This window comes from Echeneis naucrates, chromosome 3 (assembly GCF_900963305.1).
Source record: "Echeneis naucrates chromosome 3, fEcheNa1.1, whole genome shotgun sequence".
In the NCBI taxonomy this organism is placed as follows: Eukaryota; Metazoa; Chordata; class Actinopteri; order Carangiformes; family Echeneidae; genus Echeneis; species Echeneis naucrates.
The window spans coordinates 904,329-931,625 of NC_042513.1; the positions used below are offsets into that span (position 1 = coordinate 904,329).

Sequence of the window (27,297 nt, forward strand, 5' to 3'; positions counted from 1 at the left end):
TCAGAAATTACTGATAGAGCCCACCAGAGACCTTCAGCTCAGTTTAGGCTGAATCCTACAGTGTGTGAAACCAAGAGGGAAAGTCAGTTATTTAAAAGTAAACATTTATATTTATTTGAGACATTGAATTTGTGAAATTGATTAACAACAGCAACATAATAAAGGTATATAAATTATTCAATAAATAATTTCACAGGTAATGGCCAAAATAATTTCCATTTATTTCAATGGTTTCTCTTTAAATATCCACATTGCAATAACAATTCACTTTTTTAATCACAGTGAGTTCTCAGTGAACACAAACTACTGCTGTTTTTTGTTGTTGTTGTTTTTTTTGTTTGTTTGTCTTTTTGTTTAACTGTGGCCTTTGGATGTAGAGATGACCTTTGGTGTATGAGAGAGTGGACCCCAAAAATGTCTGAATGCTGTCTTTACAGAATCATTGGCTTAAGTGACTGTAATCCACTGTAGCAGCAAAATCAATCAGAGACGTACTGAGTAAGAAAAGTTTCAAAATAGGATAACTCAGAGTAAAGAAAGTCTTATTGTCACAGCTGCTCATTCACATGACGGCAAGCACGCACACACACCATTGCACTTAAGCTACTGGCATAATTCTTGTACAAGCCCATATACCTCTGCTCTTTAGTTTGCATACTGCATAGGAAAACATACACACCCAAATTCCTTCACATTTTACTGGCAGTACTTACAAAATGCATATTTGTAGTTATGAATAACTACATCTCTAAATACATACATATAAGATCTCTATCCACTCTCATGTTGTTTTTTTTTTATTGTCCCCAGATTGAGAACAATGTATATTTAGATTTTTGGATTTACTCAGAAAATTGCTTTAGGCATTACTACACATCTCTTTCCTTTCGCCTCCCTTTCTTTTGGGGTTCCTGGACATATGGAATAATTTACAGATTTTTTTGCAACCATATATAAATATTTGTAAAAAAAAAAAAAAGAAACAAATGTTCAGACTGGAGTGTAATTCACGCAAACCATGTAAACATGTTTTACTGGTAGAATTATGAGTTAGGCCAAGATTTGATCTGTTATTTTGAGTCAGTCTCAAGCATTGTGATTAATTGTTCCAGATTTTAATTCGAGCAAATTCTGCCCTGTCCATTCCCTGGCAGATTACAGTTACTTCTCTATTTACGAACATTCAGAGATCCAAACAGACAGAGATGCATGTTTTTGGAAGGCTCCCCTTTCGCTGCTACCCACCCTGCGGTGCAGTGTAGCCTATGCCACCCTAGCATCACAGTTCTATGTGTTTCTGCTAAAACATACTGTGTACCAACAAACAATTTACGAACAATTCAGATTAAGAACGGCCATTTGGAATGTAACTCATTCTTAAGATGGGGAATGTCTGTATATGGATCAGTTGTTTTCAGTATTTGGGATTTGTTAACCCATCATCAACCCATCAACATTGAAACACTCTATACCTGCTATATTAAGAGTTTTGTATTTAATAATTCACATGAAGGGTAATATGATATACACACACCCACAGTTATTTATTATTTAGTTCCTAGCTACTCATGGTGAGCGTGAGCTTACTCATGTATCTCCAGCTGTCACTGCTATCTTTAGAGGGAGCATTTAGTCAGTCATTGTCAGATTGATGACAGTAAACCCCATTATGACTTAAATACTTTTTATGTGCATCTGCCAGTGATGATAATACTGTCGTGTTTGAGACCGTTTGTTGCACCTCCTCTCTTTGTCACAACAAACAGTTAATTTTAATTTTCTTTGTCTGTGTTCAATGCACTGCAGCCACCACAGCAACGACCTGCAATGACCCAGGCATCCCTGTAAATGGTTCTCGATATGGGGACAGTAAAGAGCCTGGTGACAGTATAACGTTCCAGTGTGATCCAGGCTACCAACTGGAAGGCAAGGACACCATCACATGTGTACGGATGGATAACAGATTCTACTGGCAACCTGACCCTCCAACGTGCATAGGTAGGTGTATGCAACTCAGTGGCTGGAAGGCTGCCAAAATGAGACATCACATGCAAATACGTTTGTTACACTGATAACCTATTGTATAGTATAGAATTAGCACTCAATGTGACAAATAATGAGACAGCCAGCCACCACCAACACCTGCACAATTTGCTATACATTCAACAATAAATTATTCCTTACAAAACCTAGATGGTAAACAAGAAGCATCAGGGTTGTGATCCCTTGGGTGGCCCTGTCTTGTTCTGCCACATTCCCCATTCTTCTTTGAGGACAGATCAACCCCAAAGTGATACTATCTTTAAGTTTGAATGATGCTGCTGCTGTGGCATCAGATGGATTTTCATACCTAAGGCATGCTTCTTAGAATCAAGGGGAAGTTGAACATGTGCTGAGGATAAGCAGTAAACATTCAAAACCTCCTTCATTTCATCCTCACCTCTGTAGCTGGAGAAACTGTCAGTCATTCAGAAAGAAAAAAGGTTGGGAACAAGTGAGGTAGGATCTGTGGCGTTATACAACCGTGCAGGTAGCTGGGACAAGGTTTCTGTATCAAAACTGTTGAAAAAGCAGAGCTTGTTTGCTCTTTTTCTCGATTATCACCACCATCAAGCCCACCTGCTGTTTACAGCCGAATGAGCCTCCACATCCCACTTCACACCTCGTTCACTCGATTCTGCTGCAGTCTCCTGCTTACTGGTGTGCTTTCCTTCCTTCATTTTTCTCCTCAGTGCACGCTGACAAACTTGATTTCCTATTCTGTTGGAAGTATGCTGCTGACAATATGAACACTGCTTTTTCCTGATTAACCTTGGTCAGCTAAGTTTTTCTATTGAACACGACCTACTGTGTTCAGTGGATGGATGAAGAAAATCATATTTCTCATATTTGTAATTATTAACAGAATGAAAGGAGGTGGAGCATCATCACATGGAACCTGTGCTTGGATATAAACAATTTGACAAAGCTGGTGAACATTAATGCAACAACACCCTGAGCTTGTTGCAAAGAACTACTGATATTTGCCTTTCTGCTACATTTACTGTATCAGTCAGCACTATCGGAGAATCCACCACTTTGGTCACAGAAGCCCGTCATTTGCCTTGTTATGCCCATGAAACACATTATGCTCTTTTTTTCCAGTGACCTCATGTGGATACTCATGTGCCACCTCATGTGGACTGTGGATAAAATGCAGGGGTTAAATCTCCCCATATTTTCTCTCTCCTGCACTCTAACCTCAGGTGGTGAATCACTGGGTCTTCAAAAGCTCCTAAGATTAAACCAGCATTAGTCTAGTCTGAGTGTTGAGTCTTGTTTACCTCTATTTCACTGTTAATAATCCATTAACACCCACTTGCCTTACCCCTAGACACTTTCTGGCTTGTTGTGAAATTACAGGACCATTAGGGGTAATTCTCTCTGCAAACTACCCCCAGCTCTACACTCTACTGCTAAATCTCAGCTTTCCCCCTCTCTTACCTTTGCTTTCACACACTTCCGCTACCTGTGGAGGTAATAGTAGCTGTGCGGCAAGGGGTAATTCCTCCTCTCCGAACTTACTCCTGCTATACCTCCCATCACCACTAATGAACTCCCTTTACATCTGCTAACTGTGAGTTTTACATTAGTGTCAATGAGGGGCGATTTTCCTTTCCTATTGCCCAAATCCAAGCACTTTGTAATCAACCTTCTTCTCTCTCTCTCTCTCCCTCTTTTTGTCTCCATCTTGCTTTTGTGTGTCTAAAGCAACCTGTGGGGGCAACATCAGTGGACCCTCTGGAGTTATTCTTTCTCCCAACTACCCCCAGCCTTACCCTCCTGGGAAAGAGTGCGACTGGAGAATAAGAGTCAACCCAGACTTTGTCATTGCCCTCATCTTCAAGAGGTAAGCCACCTATATATACTATTTAATAAAAGATAAGAAACCAAAAAGAAGGTATCTATGTCCCTAATATTAAAGCAATGCAACTTCAGGAATCACATTAGGGCAGTGGTGGATTCATGATTAGTTCAAGGTGAGAGTATCTCTTCTCCAATTTTTTATTAGATTCTTTATTTCGTGGCTTCCAGGGTTATAAAATGTTTGCCATTATTTAAACATAATCATAATAAGTTAATCACTGCAAACTTATTGGTAATTTGCTTAGTGGACCCTTGAAAGGTGAATATATTAGAGCAGAAACTCTTGACTGGATGCCAAAGGGAAATGTTTTCTGACCCTTTCCCTCTTTTGTTTATTTATTATTTATGTTTATTTATGTTTATTTCCAAGGCCTGATTGGGCCTCAGTGGTGAAGTCACTCTGGTTAAGGGACTGTGACTAAACAAAAAGTGAAGAGTTTCACGTGTAGTTAAGAGATAAAAGCTAAGTAGAATTTCTCCAGATTGCCAAAGGAAAAAAAATGACCCAATTTTGGCTCCGTGTTTTTCAGCTGGAGAGATAAGGCCCTTTTGCTGTAACTGTGAGACAGCTTTATTTTATAATTTTAATGAAGTTGTATTGATTTTGGCTGCTTTGTGAATCCATTATGTCATTTCTTTGTCACTGTTTAACTAGGTGATTTAGTTTCCTTTGATTGACCCAGACAGTAACAACCTAATTTTGAATCAGATCATCAAAATTCTTGCTTCTCTATTAGAGTTCCCTGTTCTTTGAGTGTCCAAAACCACCCTGAACCTTGTTTTAGAGAAGTGTTAAAAGGTTTTATCCAGAAATCTTTCTTTGTGAAAAGCTTTAAAAGCTTGAATAGCTTGCAGACACAGAATGTGTCACTCATGCAAATATATTAACATGGATAATTTCAATGCTTTGGCATTGCAAAATGACTTAGGCAGTTCAGTCCCTTCTGCACCTAATATGGACACAAGGTTTAAACCTGAGCATGCTTTGCACTACTTTTGACCCTGGTAACAATTACATAAGGTTCTTAAAGTTCGAGAAATCAATTTTTATGATGAATTTCTTGGTCAGCCAAATTAATTTGTCAAAGGCAGAAATTTTTGATTGACTTTTTATTTCTTTAAGCAAATCAAAAGTTTAGAAAAAGTAGTGGGCACATATAAATGTATCCCAAAAGCTTTGAGAGCATGTTGAATGCATTCTAAGCTCATAAAATGTTTGAAAAGCCTCTTTCAAATGTTCAGTAACTAAATTATTCCCATCATCTCAGGCTCCTCCTCTCCTTTTACTATTTTTACTATATTTTCCAGCGCATTACTATGAAATAGTGTTGTCGCAGTTTGTGGAACTGTGCAATTACCTCGATACCAATATGGATTTTTGTATTTATAGTGAAAGACAGAAATTATACAGGGATTTGCTCTATATGTTGTCCCATCACTCTCCTTTATCCCCTTTATCTCTTTTCTCTGACAAGACACAAACACAAATGCATGAATACACACTGAGATTCACACAAATCCAGCCAAAAACTGCACTGATTCTCACCCCACATGACAAAGGGGGGGGTCCTGTAACTTCCCACCAAGTGCTCAGCAGCTGGAGACCAAGCTAACACATATGCACAATCTGCAAATAAACACAGAGAACATTAGTGTAGAGTGTGTGTTCATACATCTTGAATGTTTGCATTACAATCAGCAAACCATTGCACAAGCATTAGTAGATACTGCAAATTAAGGCTGCATGTTCGAAAACACAAATACTATAAAAAAATGTATCATAGTATGTCATGAAATGATGATGATGCAAGAGATGACAACCGTCAGATAACACACATTTTTTACATATAAAAAAAGTATCATGGACTATTTACTATTTTACAGTTTTAAATTCAAGATGAAGAAGAAAACAATTTTCATTGTAATCCCATGAGCACATTCAGATAATATATCAAAATGAAAGTAAGATAAGAAGGCCTTTTAATGATTAACTTGAACACTGGATTTGTTTTTTCAAGTTTGAACACAAACACACGCACATACACACACTATGTAATAAATAGTTTTAAACTTATCTTAAAAAAAAAAAAAAAATCCAAAAACGTTTTGTTTGTTTTTTAACCAGTTTCAGCATGGAACCAAGTTATGACTTCCTGCACATCTACGAGGGTGAAGACTCAAATGGGCCATTACTCGCAAGTCTCCAAGGCAACCAGGCCCCAGAGCGAATAGAGAGCAGAAGTAACAGTCTCTTCCTGGCATTCAGATCTGACGCCTCACTGGGCATGTCCGGGTTTGCCATTGAATATAGAGGTAATTACATCCTAAATTTTGGTAACACAATGTCATAATTTTCTGTGAAAGTTACATTTCCAACAAGGTGGTGGTTAAGGTACAGAGCAACAAATTATTTTACTCAAAAACCTATGAAGAGGCTTTTGATTAGTTGCTATAAAATTATATGTAAAATATATAGCATAGTAATAGTTGTTCTACTTTGTAGCAGTAAAGTCATGTTGGAAATAATGGGAGCAGTCAGGGAACTGCAGTGTGAGTAGTTGTACTGCAACAGTTGTCACAATAGAAAGTATTATAGCAGCAGCAATGGTAACGGATGCGGTGGTGTAGTGTTGTATTAGTTTGAGAGGTTGGAATAATAATCAACAGCACTGCATTGCAAAGTTCAAAACTACAAAAATAAATCCAACAACACAATTTTGATTATTTGTCCTGATGCATTGGTGGACAAATCATTTTCACTTGTATTTAATTTGATATTACTTATATTTCTTTAAATCTAAAGCTGCAAATGCCAAATATTTGACCAAAACATATGAATTTAGAGAGTATTTACAATGTGTGTGTCATTGCATGTATGAGGGAGGATTACACAAATAACAAGAATGTGTGGATTATGTATTACACCTATTAACTGCATGCAGCCCCAGTAAATACGAAATGGGAAGGTTTTTAGGATTATATTACTCCTTTCCTTTCAGAAAATGAAAAAGAAAGTATTTTTCAGTCACATTAATTATTTTCTCAGTTACTTACATCCTGTTCAAGGGCTTTGTAATGCGCTATGGTTTTTGTAATTTAGATGTTAAACTACTTAGAATGGGTGTCTGGTGCACCAAACTAGAAAAAAAAATGACAAAAAAAACAAAAAAACCCAATAGCTGTTATTAAATTCTGTCTTTAGAATCTCTCTTGTGCAGACTGGATAATATTTTAAGCTGCAGATTTATTAATGTCATACTCCCTGTACATCAGAAGTCTTTTCCACTGGAAAGACGTGCTGTTCCATGTCAACACATGCATTGTTTATTTCCACATATTGTGAGTCATCCCACTTTTACTGATGTTGCTTGACTGCAGGTGATTTATCCACTGTAGTCAATGCAGAACTGATGATTAGCTGTTTGATGAACTAGAGAGTATATCTGCTCTGTCAGATTTTCCAAACTAATTTTCTCTTGTTTTGCTCACTTCATTTATCTCTAATAAAAAAAGATAATCTCCTTCTCTGCTTTCTGTCTCTTCACGCTACCCCCAACACTGTACTTTTGTCATAAATTTACTACGTTTCATCTGACATCTCTCTAATTAAAATATAACCTTATTCATCTGTGTTTTGCTTCCATCATACCCTCCACCTCACTCTCCTAGTCTCTGTTGTTTTCCCTCCATCAAGCCCAATATCTGTTTCTTGAATTACCAACAAAGTAGTTTTGCCCCGTTGCTTTTTCTTTACTAAGCCGGATACATGAATTCAGTATGTTGTATTTTATATTTAAATTAGACAGAAGATGTCATCAATTCAATAACACCATGAAATGAAAAATTCTGTACAGTGCATTTTTATGCCCTACACGGCGGCCTGTGGTTTACTGCATGGCCTCGATATGGACTGTAATGAATTTACCAGATGAATAAATAATGAAAAATAACTTAATTATTAGTTTTTTGTCTTTCTGCAATCATATGAACTGCCTCTGTTCTCCCACAGAGAAACCAAGAGAGGCCTGCTTTGACCCTGGAAACATTATGAATGGCAGTCGGATGGGCTATGACTATAAGCTGGGATCGCAGGTATCGTACAACTGTCACCATGGCTACACAACTGTGGGTGGGGATACTATCACCTGTGTCATGGGACATGATGGGAAGCCAGTGTGGGACAAGACTCTGCCATCATGCAAAGGTAGGAAAACATTTTTATAAACACATTCATTTTAATAGTGGAAAGCTGTTGTGTATCTACTCCTGCTTCTACATCTGTTTGCATATGTATAGTTTATCATTGTGTCAAGTGTGATTTATAGTATACCATACTGATCCGAGATATTCTATTCAGTACAGTTCACAAATTTTTGTGTCTACAGGCACAAAAGGTCAAGGAACATAGCGTTTAAATGCAGTGACCTCTATTTAGCTTTAGCAAGGGATCATGTCATAGTCCCTTCTCTCCTGTCTGTCTACCTCTCTGCTATCAGTTATGCAGTTATACCTCAAAAATATATTGTCTTCTGTTATTTTTGTGGCATTTTAACCTTCATTTAAAGGCTAATGGAGAGTGGCCAGGAAAAGAAAGAAAGAATAAAATGCCATACACAACATTTTCTCTTGTGGCATTTTCTCTTGCCATAGAATTCCAGGTATAATACTGGATTTTCCAAAACTTTGCATGGAGTGGTCTGAAAGTTTCTGGTCAATTTCATACAACTCTGTGTGCATTGTGCATAGGAGCAACAGTGTTGGGATTGGCTGACTCTGTTTGTTTGGGTGTGTATATGTGTGTGTGTGTGTGTGTGTGTGTGTGTGTGTGTGTGACTGGAGACTGACTTGGTGATATCCAGAGAAAGTAGAAAATCCAAATAAGCCACAAAAGACAATACACATTTATCTATAGCTCTTAACAATTTGACAAAGGCTCCAGTGAAAGCTCTGTTTAATAATGTCTGAGAGACATTGAGGGAAGGTGGCGGGAGGGCTGAGGAGTCAGCCTAAAGATGAGATAATTGCACTCAGAGTAAGTTTTTGAGAACAGCATTGAATAACAGACAGCAAAAAGTGCATCAAGTAATTTTATGTCAAGATTACAATGCCACTTATTGACTTAAGATGTGTCACAGTTCTGAAATACTTCATAATTGATTGTTGCATACATCTTGTGATGCAGTATCTTGGACACATCATCAGTGATAGCACATGGGGTCACGGGGGGTTCTGGTCTTTCAACTCAATACCCCCTAACCCAGGTGACCCAACCAGGAGTGATCAGTTTCCGGCCTGTGTCCAAGAAGTGCTCGACCATGGCTTGTCCCTCTGGATCCGCAGCCATCGTAAGGCTCTCTCATCAGTCTTTGAACCTATTCAGAGGGCTCTCCTTTTGCGTACCCCTATGATGCCCAGGAGGCTGCAGGTGTTGCAGAGTGAATTTCCTGCAAAGCCCCTTCTCCTGACCTCAATGGGCAAGCATCATGCATGCCACCCGCCGTCTGCACCACTCCTCTACCAGCTCTGCATATTTCTCTCTCTTCCTCTCACTGGCTTCCTCCATTCTCTCCTCCCAGGGTACTGTTAGCTCCAACAGGACGGCCTGCTTGGACGTCTCTGAGAGCAGGCCGATGTCTGGTCTAAGGCTGGTTTCCATTATGTTTGGACAACACTGGGGTTTCAACCTTGCCCCAACAGAAGGGGTTTGACTGACTTGGCAGCACATCGTAGACGGACTGAATGAGGAATTTGATATGGAAGAGTTCAGCCTTCCACAACTCGGGCCATGAGATCTTTTCCCTCCATAGCTTCTTCCCATCTGTTCCACCCTGTTGCCTGAAACCCACCCACTCGCTTGCACAATACTCTTCCACGCCAGCCCTCACTTCGTGTTGGAGCAGGTCTTGCCTTTGCTTGCCCTTGAGCATCTTGTAGTAAGTTGTTGGAATAGTTCCCAGTCCTGCATGGCCAGTTGTCACAGATCCCATGAGTTCTCTGTGACTCAGCCTTGACTCAGCCTGGTCCACAGCCTCCTGTGCCACTTGAGCTGTTTGGTAAACCCAAAGGGGTTTGTTAGGAAGGCCACATGTCTTTTGGATCTCTCCTTAGCCCGCCTCCTGTGTCACTCTGCTCTGCGAAGAGTCAGCAGCTTCTTCCTGAGGACACAATGTAGTTCTGCCAGTTCTAGCTTCTCATCCTTACTTTCCGCCTTGAACTGCCTCTTCACGTCTCAAAGTTCCTGCCTTACCTGTGAGATCTTTTCCACCCTGCAGTTCTTGGGAGTACTGGTGTGTAGCAGCACGCTTCTCCACTGAACCAAACCTTTCTGTGGCAATTCTGCTGACCATGGTTGCCATTGCTTGGAGTTTCCTTTCTGGGCCTCCCTTCATGGTAGTTTCCAGGATACCATCCACATCATCATCAAATTGCTGCCAATCACTCCTTTTGCTGGCTGGAGGCCACTTAAACCACCATTGATGTTGTGGAATGCCTCTTGCTTGGGCTTCCTGATCATGGAGCTTCTGTGGGGTGACTCCTGGCACGGTTTCTCCTGCATCTCTCTGAGGCTGTTCCTTGAGTGCTTCTCTGGCTGAACATTCACCAGACAGGCCATCTTGGTCTGGTGGATTTTCAGACCCCATGGGTTTTTGCAGCTCTTGCGGCATACACACATGGCATTCATTATCATTTGCCCATTTGCATGTGTCGTTGCCTGGATGACTGTCTGTTCAGAGTGCTCAGTCTCCACCCCTCTCAGGTTCCCCTGGGGGTAAGTTTCTTGAGGACTTTTTGTAGCTGAGTTAGGGTTCTTCCTCACAGAAGATGTAGGTTGGGTTGCTGGCCCTTCCTGCCCCAATTGCAGTCTTTCCGTGCTGTCTGCTGTCTCTCCAAGCTGTCACCACTCTATTCATGGTCGTCAACCAGTCTATTCCTGGATGTCACTGGCCTGGCCACCATTACATGATTGCTGCATACATCTTGTGTTGCAGTATCTTGGACACATCATCAGTGATTGTGCCTGGGGTCACGGGGGGTTCTGGTCTTTCAACTCCATACCCCTCCACCTAGGTGAGACGACTGGGAGTGATCAGTTCCTGGCCTTTGTCCAAGAAGCGCTTGACCACTGCTTGTCCCTCTGAATACACAGCCATCGTGAGGCTCTCTCATCAGCCTCGGAAGCTGTACAGATGGCTCTCCTCTTGTCTGCCCCTATGAGGACCAGGAGGCTGTAGGCGTTGCAGAGTGAATTTCCTGCAAAGCCCCTTCTCGTTTCTGGGTTGTTAACCCGTTTCTGGGTTGCGGGCAGTGCTGACACCAATTCCAACTCACACTGGATGAGGGCAGGGTACACCCTGGACAGGTCACCAGTACTGCCCCACTTGAAATATAATTTGTAGAATGTTTCTTTATAATTTACTTTTAGTGTAATTAAGCCAAAACTGACTGCCTACTTCAGCTGGCAGTTATCTTTTGTCTTTAATACAGTCTCATATTATTTTAGTTTTTCAATGTCTCCAATAGACCAACTTTCTTGTTGGCTAGAAAGTTCAGTAAGCCACGAAAACAATCTAACAATAATGAAAAAAAAAAAAATCATTTGTCTTGATCAATAACCAGATAATTACCTATACAGTGAAATTCTTACCGCTACATTTTGTAGACTGATTAAGTCTTTCCAATGTTTAACCAACCCTCTCTATGTCAACAAAATTCCAATGCAAAGAACTTACCTTCATCAGCAAATGAGACGCTTTAATGTCCCTCACAATAATGTGTTTATAAATACCAGCCAAATATTGGCATTATTGATGGCTAATAATAGAAGACCACATATTGCTTTGTTACAAATAAAAAAATTATCTGATTCTCAGACTGACATCTAACGTCAGGTGTCAATTGATTCCCTTTTTTTTACTGTAACTGATTGTGACAAAATTTTTCACTCAAGGTTTCAGGTTGTTATGACGGTCAAAAAATATTTGTCAATTGCAGTTGCACTGAAACTTCAACACACAGATTATCAATATTTCACATTGCATGGAAAGCCGTATTTTACTGGCAAATGTATTATTTCATAGCTCGAGAAATGTATTGACAATATCCATGTTGTGACTGATTGTGGGGCGTTGTAGAAGCTGTTGATTGATCTACATTAAAAATATTATTTAGGGCAGTTTTGTATGTGGTTCCTGGCCCAGGCCCTCTCTGTCTCAGGTATATGGATGATCTGCTGAGAGTCGTGTCACCTATGATGGACAATTCACATTATCAAAGAAGAACAGTTTAACTAAACCCGGTCCCAGTCAATGATCTTGTTCTTTCCCTGTCTTGGCTTATATTGCACATTGAAATTTCTCCCCACATAGTTAAGGAAGTTTCTGCGTCTGCCTTGTCTCTCTCTTTGGGCAGCTCCTGGGGCTTTTAGACCAAACTCATTAAACAGGGTGAGACCTCTTTAAATAATACATCTCCACTTTTACTCCCACTCTCCCACTCTCTTCTTCTCTTCTTCCTGTCTTCACTCCCCTTTCCCTCTCTCTGTAACGTCTCATTCCCTCTCTCTCTTCCTGGGTTTTCATCCCCTTTCTCTCTCTCTCTTATTCTGCCTTACTCCCACCAACCCTCTCTGATATACTCTGTCTCCCCCGCTCCATCTTGCTCTCTGCCTCTCTTTCTTTCTCTGTCTCTCTCTCTCTCTCTCTCTCTCTCTCACACACACACACACACACACACTCACATACATATCCTTCCTAAAACCGCTCTTTTATTGGTTTCCATGGCAACTAAGAGCTGGTGCGAGAAAAGAAGGAATTCTCCGTGACTGTTGATAGGGTTACGTATGTGTGTGTGACAGAGAGAGAAACAGACAGAGAGGTAAAGTGAGAGAGAGAAACAGTTATTACAGAGTGCCGCCTACAGGCAGTATTCACAAACACAAACGCACACAAAGCGCAGTACACCAAGCATAGGTAGACACAAATTTGAATGCACAGTCTTTGTATACACTATATTTAAGTTTAAATATCAGTTGTCAGTCTGAATAATTTAAGTACTTTTCTTTGCTCTGATGCCCTTTTGACGAAAGAGCTCTGCAGAGTGTTTGTATACATTTTAAGAGCGAAATCATGTTTGCAGACTCCAAAAAAGATTGTCCTTATTTCCACATCATTAATTTAATCGGTCCAACAAAGCCCTGGTTTACTTAGAATATCATTTTCAATTGTGCCTAAGCTATCCATAATGTGCCCCACAGAGCTGTTTCATGTGTGTTGTCACACTATTTTATGAATTATTTTTCGAATTAAAGCAGTAACAACAACTTGCCAACTTTAATAATTGGCTTGAAAATATTTTATTCATCTGCCATTTTTCTGCTGGCCAATCTCCACAGAGCACTTTCAGTGACATGCAACATTTCCTGTTGCAGCTATAAAATAAACGCATTGCAGTCGTTTAAGGGGCAAAATACGTCATGTGTTCATTCATTCATTTGCTTCATTCATTGTTTCTTTATTTAACGTTATTGGTGCTAATAGTATAGCAATGAATACAAGAAAGACTTTGCCACGTAAGAGGCAAAACAGCATACATGTAATTCCAACTCCCTTTTGTGTTTTTTTTATTCTATTATTATTATTTATTTAACATAGCCTGCATGTTTAATGCTGGCTCATCCAAAAACATTCAAAATGTCATTGTGGTCTAGTAGTAGTGGAGGATACAACTCCAGCAGCCTGTGTTCATGCAACGCTTTTCCTATTGCCTTCACGTAAGATATGGAATAATAAATCCCACTACTGTAAGTGAGGTTTCATTTTTTTTTTGAACCTTCAAGGTGAAACCAGTGATTAATAATCTGGTTCCTGATTTTTCGACATGCTTAGTCACTTTCAACCAAATCATCAGGCATGCTCTTCTTTCTTTAAACAAATCAGAGCCTCAGACAGCCCATTATGAAGCCAAAAGATAGAAAGAATCGTTAAGTCTTACTTTTTGCAATTTTGCCTATAGTATTTTTGAAAATCTGTTCTGAAGAACTTTGAGTCCAAGACACCAAAACACAAGTTTCTTCAGTTTTCTTCTGTTTTATTTTTCCCCATATTATTGTGTTATGTTTTGTATTTGAAGAATTTGTGTTTTTTTAGTTTTTTCCTTGAACCATTAATGGCAATGATCCTGATGTGTTTAATGTGATAATTTTAATGTTTTGCCAAAATGTTCCTGTAAGAAATGTTACATAATGGTAAAATTTTCAGGCATGTCAGAGATTTTTCCCTGTAGCCTTTCTACCTCCCCAAAGCCCCTGCTGTGTGTGTATGTGTGTGTGTGTAAGAGGAAAAGCAAAATAAGACACAATGAGAACTAGGAAAGCAAAGGTCTTGTGCACATGTGCTCTTCTGTGTGTATGTGGATGATCAAAGTGCGTGGAAGTGTGAGAGAAAGAGAATGACTTGCATTGCATTTTTTATTTTCTGCATTTTTTAAATGTGTGTGTGTGTGTGTGTGTGTGTGTGTGTGTGTGTGTGTGTGTGTGACTGATCAAAGCACCCCTGTCAAAGCTTCTGATAAGGCTGACACCTGAGCCTAGAGCAACACCGCCGGGGGATTGCGGGTAGATCAAGACAAGACCTCTAGACCTTAGGGGTTCAGTGCAGCAGCATAACAAAAATCAAATCAATCAAAAAAATATCAATCATTGTTTGTGTGCGGGACTAGGAGAAGGAAAGAAAGACGACAATCACTCTGATGCTTTAGGAAACAAGAAGAAAGTAGGTAGCAATAAGTTGAGGGGAGGAGGAGGAGGAGTAGTAGGTGGGAGTGCAACTATCATGCAATGGAATAAAAACCATACCAAAGTTTTGCTGTATTTTTCATTATTTGCATGTAAATAAGTTTTACTGCACAAGCCTTAACCAAGAATAAAGGCCCAGGTGAAATGTCCATATTCACATTCTAACAGACTTTGACATGTGTTCCCGAAAACTCTGTAAGGGCTCAGGGCTACAGTACAGGGCTACTGAGAAATTGGAAAGTGCTTCATGGCTGTCTTGTGCACTTTTTCAGCCTTTTATGCACTGTTTCCTCAATACTGTCATGCTTTTGCTTGAGGGAAAGTTCTCAAGTGGATAGACAAAATAGTTCAAAATATATTTAAATAGCTAACTAATTAATATAAATTGCTACTAGCATTTTGATTGTAGTAATATTCTAAACAATAGCAAGAGTTAGTTTTATTAAACTACACATGAAAATCAGCTCCTCATATCTTAGTGGCCACAGATAGGCCTGTGACCTGTGCATTAATTCACAAAACACTTGCCTATCTCTTGTACAGCATATTCAACCTTTGCACCCTTCTGCTCTCACATTTTCATTTCCAACAAACAGGGAGGAGCCAGCGATAATTAAAGTCTGCCAATGATTTCAGCTATTACCAAAGATGGGCACTGGAGTAGGGATGAAGTACAAAGCAAACAAAAACATCAAACAAAACACAGCATGTTTGAAGAAGTTTCAGAAACTATAAGAATGCTCCATGTGTACATTTTTATTCAGGGGGGCTGGGGTTGACAGGCACACAAACAACATAGATATTCCTTCATACCACACACAATACTTACACTAATTTCACTGACCTGTGCTTGTCTGACCTGGAGTATAAATGTGCACAACGCCTACATACTGTTTACACATAGAGCTGAAAATGGGTCAACCTCTGTTGGACCTGCATCTTGTGGACCATGCCGCAGTAGTAGGGATTAATAGGCTTTTCTTTTTAAAATTGCAGCACTCTAATACAGGAGATCCCACTCTGTGTTCCAGCTCAACACAACATAAATTAATTCACTAAAGTTTTTATCCTGCTGGGCTGCTGAGAAAAGTAAAGACCATATCTGAAGAGGGTGCAGCAGAAGTGCCACTGCAGCCATAAAAAAGTACCTCAAAAAAGTACCTCATAAAAAATCTCAAAAAAGTACCAAATGCCACTGTTCCATCATATGTACTGCTTCATTCTGCCGGCTGCAATATTTCATCATCTTACTTTCTTTGTAAAAAATCTTTTTTTTTATCTTTTCACATGTTAAATATGTTTGTTTAACTTTCTATTCTGTAATGAATATTACTTAAAAACACCCTCATACACGCAGAATTGCCTGAAAATGGAAAACACTGTACTATACTATATTTTAGCATTGTATAACAAAGGCTTGGAGTCACAAGAGCCCATATGATGTTTGAGAACATGATTTTTTCACCTTTTGAGCCAAATGCACTCAGTTGGATTTATTTCTTTTTTTTATTAATACATGAGAGTGGCAGATTAGAGGAATGGTACACTTGCCAGTTTTGAGTTCAATGGGCAGTGCTCCCAGCAGCAGGAAACAAAATGAAAAAAATATATATACCTGAGTAAAATTGAAAGCCCACAATGACTGAAGTGGAAGAGACTGAGTACTGTTCATTATTTAATATTTATTTATACCTTACTGCTACTGTTGCAATGGTGCCATCCATAAATATTAGTTCCTTCACATTTTGTCTTGTTTTTGCCACAGAGTGTTCAGCTTTAACACTCCAAATGGCCCTAACATTTTAGTGCAATCCAGCAAAACAAAGTTCCTAATATGCTTATTGGACATGTAAGACAGGCGTATTTTATGCCAAACAAGGGAACCTCAGAAAACAACCATTAATTGAATCTGGCAGATCATTAGGGAAGATACCAAATGCATCCTCGTGTGTGGGTTTAAGAACTGAGTGAGTCACTTGTTTATTTATTTTAATCTTTATTTGTTGAGAGCTAAATTCTCTTTTTAAAGAAGGACATGATCACATTCATACAGTTGCATACAGTCACACCTTGAAGTGACAAGGAAGAACCACAGCCACTTTTGGCCCCTGACCAGCTCCATTTAAGTGGAAGGGGGTTATAGGTTTGTTCATTCATAGCACTGAAGAAGGGAAACTTCATCCGCTCTCATTTTCTCTGTCTAGATGTAACCTTCCATTAGAAGCTTTATCAAATTTTGCAACAAATCTGTCACATTCTCTTTAAACAGTGGCTGTAGCTATCCATTTTCTTTTTCCATTCATGTATTCAGGGTCAGTGGGGTTAGAGATCATGTGACTGTTGGACTCACAACTCGCCAGTTAGCAGGGCTAACACATACATACAGATAAATGTTCACACTCAAATTCCATCCAGTGGCAACTTTACAGTCATTATGTCTACATTTCACCTTACCTGCACTGTTCTGATTTCGGCAAGGTGACAGGCACCTCACCTAAGGGTTAGGGCTAAATACAGAAAACAAGTCCGGGGCTCTCCCAGCACAAGAAAAAACAAACTTAAATGTCTCCCCTGTGATTCTAAGACACTTTTTGTACACAAAAGGATGGGGCAAATATTCTAGTCTCTCCAGCCGGTGTGAAATTAGTATGTGGTTTAGGTAATAGCTTGTTGTGCTTGATGCACTTTATGAGTGCTGCCTCACCAACGAAATGCATCTAAAGTGTAGGAAAACATGAAATATCCATAAAAAAATAATAATAATAATAAAAAAAAATCTCCCAGGCAGCATAGAGCAGAGACTAGCTGTGGTGAAAATTTTGGGCAACCTGGGAGGAGGCCAGTTAATGTAGCAGTGTAAAATTGCTGCCAACAGACCAGGGAATATGCACTAAACAGGTATTATCTTCCTGTATATATAATATCGACCTGACCATGAAAATTTTGTGTAAATCAGATGCACTATGACTATGTGGTCAACTCAAAAATTTGACAGTACACAGTGTTAATTTTCTTGGGAGCAACTTCCTGTTTCACGGTTGAACACTGAAATATCTCTGGATATGCTGTCACAGACATACATAGTGCTCACCAAAACTTTTTGCAATAAGGCACCTTCAAGGTTTTGCCAATTTTCTTACAAAGTTTGAGTTTGGTGTGGCCAACCTGTTTTGTTGTGTTCTACAGTTTTAGGAGGAGAGTTTAAAATTCTAAAAAATAATATTAATGTAAATTCATGTGTATAAGTGGTGTAAAATCTAAATATCCGCAGGCCCGGATTATTATGAAACATGTAATGGCAGTCATGGCAGTTTGTAGAATGGGTGCCTAAATTATAGCAGCTTCCTGTTTTATGGCAAAATATGGAAACTAATCAGGTTGCCACAGACGTGAACAAAAACTTAAAACCTTTGCAATGTGACATTGCAGGGGTCTTTGAATTAGACTGACCAATTATTAAATTCCACTGATCTGAATGTAAATGGGTGTGGGTGCGTAAGTATGATTTCAAAAATACACTGTGTATAGATTTTCTGAAATTATTTTAAGACAACATGTTCTGTCTATCTGACCCTAACTCTCTGTAGCTCCATGTGGAGGGCAATACAGTGGCTCTGAAGGAGTTGTTTTGTCTCCAAACTATCCCCTAAACTACACGACAAGACAAACATGTTCCTATTACATCACTGTATCTCCACAGTTTGGTAAGTACATATATAACCATACTGTACATTAGGGGTTGCACAGGCTAGTCGACTTTATTAGTTCACAATGATGTTTTGAGCTTGACGTCATTAGTCTCTGATCTTTTTTCCAGCATACATATGCAGCATGCAAAAGAGTTTGGTCGCAGCCTGTTCTATGTGCCTTGATGTAACTTGGTTATGATTTGATTACTTACAACCCCTATTCAGAAAAAAAGTTTCGATGCTGTGTAAATTGTAACTAAAAACAGCATACATTGATGTCGACTTTAAAAAATTTGAGGTCCTGCAACCCTCAGCATGCATCCTTATAGTGGTGCGTGGTGTAGTTGAAGCTTCAGGACAAAAAATTGTTTTTATATATTTGTTGATTTCTCTTACAAATTTATATATTTGTATATTCTTTGTCTTCCTGTCTGTCTTTGTGCTTCAGTGGTGTTTGGTCAGTTTGCTGTCTTCCAGACAGCAATGAATGACTCTGTGGAGTTGTTTGATGGAGCCAATGAGAATGCTCGGTTACTCAGCTCCCTGGCTGGGTCACATTCAGGTGAGTTTCTGGATAGAAAGAATGTGACTGAATTTTTTGTTTGTTTGTTTGTTTGTTTTGTTCTTGCCCACTTGCCTACAGGTGCTGAATAATCAACCCAAATCGGAAAGCCCCCCCCCATTTTCTCCCTCTCAATCCAAACGATCAAGGCAGATGGTGGCCCCCCTGAGTCTGGTTCTGCCCAAGATTTCTGCCTCTTAACGGAAGTTTTTCCTTGCAACTGTTGCCAAGTGTTATGATTTGGCGATATATACATAATTTAAATTAATGTGATTTGACGTAACACGCTAAAGCTGCAATAGAGTTCAAATGTTTCTATCTTTTTTTTTACGTTTTTATGTCATTTTCTTTGTTTTTGTCATCACATATTGAACACCTTGGGAACAGTTTGAGATGCTACTGTACATAGTGAAAACACAAAACGTGAAAACTTAAAATACAATATTTGATGTAAATGCAATAGTATGAAGGATGAAATGTGAAGAAATATTGATAAACATAGTTTCTGGCTAAACATGCTCTCATTGCCTCTGATACTCGTGTTCCTCTGTTGTGTATCATGGCCAGGGGGTATGCTGCAGGGAAATCTCACTGGAAATGACATTTAGTTTCTTTTTGAAAACCAGACTTTAAAAATCTTTTCTCTGTTTCGTTTATTCTGTTGCCTGATTGTACAATTATGAGAGAGAAAGTTGAAGTTATCTCTACCATAGCTAGGGGAAATTCAAGTTTAACAATAAACACAAATCCAATGAGCTATAATATTTAAATCATTGAATACAAATTGTCTACATGTTTTCTTTTTGTATTCTGCCATTGAGTTGATCAGTGAGATTGTTTAAGTATCTTCAACCTAAGATGACAATGAACAAAAACTATTACATGGTTTTTGTTCATCCAAATGTAGCAGGACATCGTGCAATATTTTTATTTACAACCATGATCCATTGAAGTTAGCTCAAAGTAAAGAGGTCTGTTCATCCAATGTAGAGCATTCCTTAAATTTGATTTGTGTTTGAAGTGCTGCCTTTGGATAAAACTGGCAGCAATGAATCAAAGACACCAGGCTTTACAAAATAAATTATATGTTGTCCACATCATTACGCCACCATTACCATGCATATATACACAATCATACACACATATGCACTGGCACACACAGGCAAGCAAATTTGTAGCACATTGTTCCAGCTAACAGAGCAATTATCCTGATACATAAACATATAAGCACACATACTCACACATCTTAATGCAGTTAATGATGGTTCTAAATGTCAGCCACACAAGGCCATGTTTTTCTCATTTATCACTTTAACTTTATTTAGTGTATATATGCACCTCTGATTCGGTGAATATGTGTGAGTGTGCACTCTCTGTGGGGACTACAATTTTCTCCAATGCAGAAATAAAGGAGAAAGCCTGCCAAGTGCCAAGTTATGACTGTACACTATGTACAGTAGAGGCCATAAGTTACTTTATATAACTATTTAATATTGTAATGCATTGTGTCTCCGCTTTTGGAAGACAAGGTTAGGTATGTGTTTTAGAAACCTTAATGTGTGTGTGTGTGTGTGTGTGTGTGTTTGATTCAGGGGAAACATTGCCATTAGCAACGTCTAATCAGATCATGCTGCGGTTCAATGCCAAGAGTGACCAGTCAGCTAAAGGCTTTCACTTTGTCTACCAAGGTAGTGCTCCCTTTGTCAGTTTGTTTGTATTTCTCTCACACACACTCGCTAACAGTACTGTACTGTAATTCAGGTTCAGCATCAGAATGCCCTGACTGACCACCAATGTTATGTTTTCTCTTTCCTTTTTCTTCTGCTATTATTTAATTACTGCTGTTATTGTAGCTGTGCCTCGCACTAGTGACAGTCAGTGCAGCTCAGTGCCAGAGCCTCGGTACGGAAGGCGGATTGGTTCAGAGTTCTCAGCTGGCTCTGTAGTTAGGTTCGAGTGTAATCCAGGATATCTCCTCAAAGGATCCAGTGCAATCCGATGCCAGGCTGTGCCCGGCGCCCTCGCACAGTGGAATTCTACAACACCGGCCTGTATAGGTGAGGACGGCTGATACCATAAAATTTGCAAAGAAGTCCTTCAGCTTTCTGTGAATCATCAATTACTAAACAAGCCGAGATTTTGACATTAATTCTGACTGAACTAAATGTATGCCTGCATGAAATCCCTCTCTCTGCTGAGATCAAGCCGTTTACAGCTTCAACCATGTATTACCATTAATAAAATTTGTTAACATATTCTGTGAGTACCTGTGAGTTCTGTGAGTGGTAATTTCAGCACCTTATTGTATTGAAGTAACTATCTAATCTAATCAAAATCCATTCTTTATGTCTTAATTGTAGTTCCTTGCAGTGGCAATGTGACTGAACGCCGAGGTACAATACTGTCTCCTGGCTATCCTGAGCCCTACCCAAACAGCCTCAACTGTCTGTGGAGGATCCATGTCAGTGAAGGGGCTGGGATACAGGTATAGATGTGCATATACATATGAATATGGACATACAAAGCACTGTACACTAACTGTGGAGGATGAACATAAACTCAGAGGCAGTTTTAGTCATTTATTCTCACTGTTTGCTATTTAGATCCAAGTGATAACATTTGCTACTGAGCACAACTGGGACTCTCTGGAGATCTACGATGGAGGGGACATGACAGCTCCTAAATTGGGGTCATTTTCTGGTATGAAAATATGCCACAAACACAAGCACACACACAGAAACACACAAACTCATGCACAAATACCCATGCACTAAAGCACTCTGGATATCCATGATGGATGCGATATGACAGCTTATAAACTATAGATACATACACCCAAATACAGAATGACAGACACATACACACACACAGATACAATCTATGATGAATTAGATGTGACAGATCTTAAACTATAGATGCACACATGGAGCATATATTGGAGATTTGTGATGGATGAGAAGTAATAAAAAAAAAATATATGATTGAATTAATAATAAATGGAGACTAGAATCTGTTAATTTTTTTAGCCCGTCAGTACAAGGTGAACAAGAAAAAGAGGAAGGGGAAGGGTTTCACCGGGTTGACAGAAAGGTGAGGAAAAAAGAAAGGAAGATGGAGAGAAAGATGACGGGGGGGGGTAAAGAATGATTTAACCTTTCATAATTTCCCAGCAGAGTTTCTCCTGTGACCTGCCCCAAGCACCTAACTGTCACACACCTATCACACATAAAACATGCCACCCACAGGGCCACATGCACATGTACACATTCGCATATACACACAAACAATGGTGACCTTCTCAGGAAGCCAGACAGGGGAGCTGCCCACTATAAGCACCATGATCTGGTGTTCAGCATCTTCACTTTAGCACATGAGGGTTCCTTCACATGAGGACACTAAAATGGTAGCTACCCACGGAGGACAAAAGGACGTTCACCCTCACTACACATTATTTTTTCCGAGATTTAATGTTGCTTGCTCAAAAAGCTTAACCACAGATTTTTTATGCAATTTCTTCTTGGCTGATATTTGTCATTTTAAATAGGTTTTAATGCATTTTTATATCACTATACACTACCGGTCAAAAGTTTGGACAAACTTCTGTATTCATTTGAATGGGAATGTGTGTCCAAACTTTTGACTGGTAGTGTACAATAAGATGTTTATGTGAATCCCTTTGACTTACCACCTGCCTCTGTCTTATTTTTATCACTTGTCTTTGGCAGGAACAACAGCTCCTGCCCTCCTCAACTCAACGTCAAATCAGCTCCTTCTGCACTTTCAGAGTGACATCAGTGTGGTGGCTGCAGGATTTCACCTTGAATACAAGAGTAAGTCAAAGCTTTTAAAGTAGATTGAATGGTAAATTGGTTCAATAATTGGTTAAAAATGAACATACTAAGTGGAGTAAAACAGCCAAGTAGTAAATATTGGGTTCCTTCTTAACAGAAAACAAAAATCATCACAAGCAAACACAATCCACATACACCACTGCTGACAAAACTTCAACATCAAATAACAAGAGTCAGTGACCTGAACTGGTATTGCCTGAGAGCATACACACGTACTGAGACCAACATTGGAGGGCATACACAGAATACACTGAATGCACACCTAGAGAAAAGTAAATAGAAATACTGTACATGCAGGTTCAGAAGCGCACATTTAAAGTGTATATCTACAAAGAATGGCACACACACACACACAAACACATCGTAGAAAACCAAAAGTATGGATATTGATATTAACATCATGCATTTACACATATACACACCTGTCAGGGCACAGTTGTGCTTTTCAGTCCTTTGTAGTTGCTTTAACTTAGAATCACTTCTAGATCAATGAACATGTCCCTCTTTGTGAGTTTCAGTGTGTGTGCACCCATTTCTGTGCATGTTTGTGTGTCTTTTAGTATGTAGGTGAATGCACATATTTGAGGCTCAATGGTCTGTATTATGGTTGGCCATGCCATCACTAGGAGTCAAAATTAAGGGTCACTTAAGAGCACAATGTATTGTGTCTATATCTATAATTTAGTTTCAGTACATCTTTTTTACAATGGTTACATCTTTAAAATTGAGCTTCTATTAACCTGTGCACTTGAACCTAAATCTGATTGCAACAGTGACTCAATATGTCACACTTTCCTTATAACTCAATCCTTTCATATACCGTATCATAAATAATAAGCAACAGAATATGGTACTCGGAATGAGACAAGACGCTTTCTTTATTTTTATGTTTTAACATTTATTTTTGTCAAGACTGCAACACATATAGTATTGAGTTGCAAGCAATACAGGTGGTACTCTTCCAGGGCTTTTTGAGTCTTGGTTCTTTACAAAGGCTCCTAGTTTGGCATTGCTGGAGTTCAGGTGAAACTGTGCTGGCAGGAAGCTGTGATGGCACCTCTAAACTATTTACAAGGAATTTTAGACCTGAGTCATGCTTTGGTCATGTTTACTAATGCATTAATTTTAATAATTGTAATCAGAACAGCATCAAAGTCTGCAGAGGCTTGGTTTTCCCTGGTCTCTATCCCTTTCTTTATTTTCTTAATATCCTTGTTCTACCGTTTAGTCCTGCTAGTCACCATCCATCCATCCGCTAGGCTTTTCCTATTCCACTTACTCATCTGTTTATAATTGCTCAGCTTCCTCTCCCACTCACGTGACTGTTCTCAAATAGCTCATCATTCTTTTCGCTGTTTAAACCCATCTCTTTGTCTTTGTAGTCCCTCAAGTACCCATTTTGTATTCGGGTGAACTTGTTTCAATACAGGGACTTTGTTGTTGGTTCTTAGGTTATGGATTACTTGTTTTGCCTCATATATTTATCAAGACAGCCTAAACTGACCAGTTATGAACTAGACTCTTCTGAAGACCATTATGATTTGTCATCTTTTGTGTCCTCCCAAGTGGAAAGAGCCCCTAGTTAGAGCATAAAAATATAAAACTGTCAGCACAAAGACAGGTTTTCTACCTGACTACATAACCACTTAAACACCTCCCGTATCTCCCAGTCTGCTCCCTTTCACCCGCTTTCCTTGCCAGTTAGCCACCAGCTAGTATTTCTCAGTGACTGGTCACCAACATACAAGTCTGCGAATCCTGTGTTTGCTTCTGAAATTAGTTTAGTTTGCCTACTGTCAGCTCCTGAGGAAGTTGCAAGGAATCTACACATTGGGCCAGTAACGGAAGCATGAGTCCTGGAGATACTAGGTTACTTAGTTTCACAGAGACTCAACTGGCCATTTACCTTGAGTGTCAGCTGTCCACTAATCCTAAATCTCTGCTCCCCAGGTTTCCAGTCAACATCTAACTTGCTCATTTGTCTGTTACTATGCTGGCCTTGCTGGGTCATGTCAAACCTGTCCCTGAGGCTATCCAAACTGACTTCACAAATATTATGACTTCTATTCTGAAGTGAAACACCCCAGAAAATGCCAAATGTTGAGACTATTCCTCAATATGAAGCCTGTGCCTGGTTCTCAGTCAGCAGTGCAGCTGACTCCCACTCCTGATCTTTATCCAACAGTCATAAACACCACCAGTTTATCATTTGAACTTTATCTTGGCTAGTGTGGATTAGCCTTCCCCTGATGCTGTCATTTCAGCCAACGAGAGTAGGATGATTTGACAAAACCAATGCAGTACCTGCTGCTTAATGGTATAAATCAGCAATCAAACTATTTCCATTAATATGGAAATTAAAAACAGCATGGTGAGCCTTGAAGTTTTTCCACGATGCTCTTGAAAATATAAATCGTACATTATACCATCACAAGAGCTCTTACGGTTCTCAGATGGTAGTTTTGCTTATCTCAAAATGAGTGCCAACACTTTAATCTCAAGTCGAATTTGTTCCACGTTTGCCTGAGAGGGTCTTTACAGGAGGTCTCACCACAAAGTAGGCTTTCAACTTTTTTTTATTTCACATATACAGAGGTCAGGCAATCTGTTCAGATCCTTAAATATATAAGAACGGGGACTTAAAAATTATGAATTAACCATTGATTGATTATGATAATAAAATTTTTATTAAAATAAAAGACAAACAGTATGCTCTACAGAAGAGCATTAAAATGGGAGTCTTATTTGTGATTTTTGCTTTTTGGACTGGCTTTTTGGATTATCAACCCAAAATTGTGAACTATTTCAATAAACAAACACCACAGACTATCCATCATCCCAAAGTAGGCTCAACTTTTTCATGCTGTCTTATGCTTTCCACAAAGTTTCCAACAGAACTTGACAAAGCTAGGTCATCTTCATATTTGTGTATGAGTTGTCAGACATGGCCACATATCATCATGGTTACCCAATAAAATCTCCATACCATCTTTTCAGTAATGTGGTACTTTGTACAAGTAGACAAAAGTCATCTACAGGGGATACGGGTAATTGTGGTGATGATGTCCTCATGATTTAAAGCTGAGCAAAGGGCCTTTTTTCTAAAGCCCTGGGTGAGACTTTTCTCTCGTCTATCATCAGATAAAGTGAAACAGAAGTATAGTAAATCCACTCACCTTAAATGCTGACGTTCTCTAGTTGTAGCCTAGTGGCCCTAGTGGGTTGGTTTGTGTTACTGTCAGCATTTTACAAAGCGTCACTTCTTTCTCATAGCCATGGAAAAAAAGGAGCAGTTCACCAAAATACCTAATGGAATAGTTTCATTGATCAGTTGTCATGACAGCCTGCTGATGCACTGCCTAATAATACATGGTGTGCAAATGTGTGACTGCAAGTTAGAGATTCGTGCAGCTTTCCCACTTATTCTTCACCTAAAAAAAAAAAAAAAAGAAAAGTCATCAGTTGCAAGCACAGTCATGGAAGAGTCACTCATACACACACACACACACACACACACACACACACGCACACACTAACCCCTTTCCACCCCGTGTTGCCATGGTAGCCACTCCAGGGCAGTCTCCTGTGGAATTTTCCAAGTGAAACATGCAAACAGAAACAAACGCACAGACACATGTGCACGGATGCACATAAATTCAAAAAGGCACTCCTGCTGATGCTATTTGATAAAGAGCCAGCTGCTGTCAAACTTATTAAGGATTTGAACCTTTATTGTTCTGGGAATTGAGTAATTATGTTTCTTTTATATACTGGCCTCTCACTGCTGTGACAGTGTTCACATTGTGTTATTGTGCAATTTACAAATGAGCTCTTGAGACTATTCTCTCAGATTAGTTCTTCATTAAATAAATCCTAGTATTTAAATGTTTCTATTATTTATTTAGATACTTTATCATCATTAAATTAGTAAAATGTATTTTTACAACGCTTTCCTCAAGCTGCAATAGCAAAGTTTATGACAGAGCTGAATAAAAGAAACGAATGTAAGACAACAAAATCCAGTCAAAATCCAAACTTCTCAGGATCAGCAACCAGAACATGGATCTTATAGTCTGGGTAAAATATCTGCCATTGAGATAAGATACAAACTCCAAAGCTTTACATGATATACTCACACAGACATGCCTACCTCCAAATGAGGATACAATATTATACAATCCAGAACTAAGTTTAAGTGTTACTACCACAGAACAAACATCTGCATCGGAAGACATTACAATCTCTTTTGGTGAAATATATAGAAACCAAATTTTATTTTTGCGCAATTTACTTTGTAAGAAGTTAAAAGTAAAGTTGACATGAATCACATATAGGTATTTAATCACTGCAAATTTCAGAAAGCCGTAAAGAAATTTACTTCAGCTTCTCTGTTGCCTCTTTGAGAGCTGCCTCCAGTTTTTTGTTCTTCTGCTCAGCCTCCTATTCCAATTTCAACAAGTAGTCCAATCTTCTCCTCTGTTTCATTAGTCAGTTGTA

The 27,297-nt window shown here is 39.1% G+C and overlaps 1 protein-coding gene across 1 annotated transcript in view; it reads left to right on the forward strand.

The window, feature by feature from the left end:
• LOC115040707 (CUB and sushi domain-containing protein 1-like) overlaps window positions 1–27,297 on the forward strand; it is a 299,299-nt gene that overhangs the window by 216,405 nt on the left and 55,597 nt on the right. Inside the window, exons 28-38 of the mRNA XM_029497673.1 lie at window positions 1,807–1,998; window positions 3,751–3,889; window positions 6,032–6,219; window positions 7,916–8,110; window positions 18,286–18,402; window positions 18,836–18,949; window positions 20,542–20,637; window positions 20,803–21,006; window positions 21,310–21,434; window positions 21,553–21,649; window positions 22,675–22,779. Of these exons, the coding sequence (XP_029353533.1) occupies window positions 1,807–1,998; window positions 3,751–3,889; window positions 6,032–6,219; window positions 7,916–8,110; window positions 18,286–18,402; window positions 18,836–18,949; window positions 20,542–20,637; window positions 20,803–21,006; window positions 21,310–21,434; window positions 21,553–21,649; window positions 22,675–22,779 (1,572 nt within the window). The remainder of the gene's footprint in view (window positions 1–1,806; window positions 1,999–3,750; window positions 3,890–6,031; window positions 6,220–7,915; window positions 8,111–18,285; window positions 18,403–18,835; window positions 18,950–20,541; window positions 20,638–20,802; window positions 21,007–21,309; window positions 21,435–21,552; window positions 21,650–22,674; window positions 22,780–27,297) is intronic.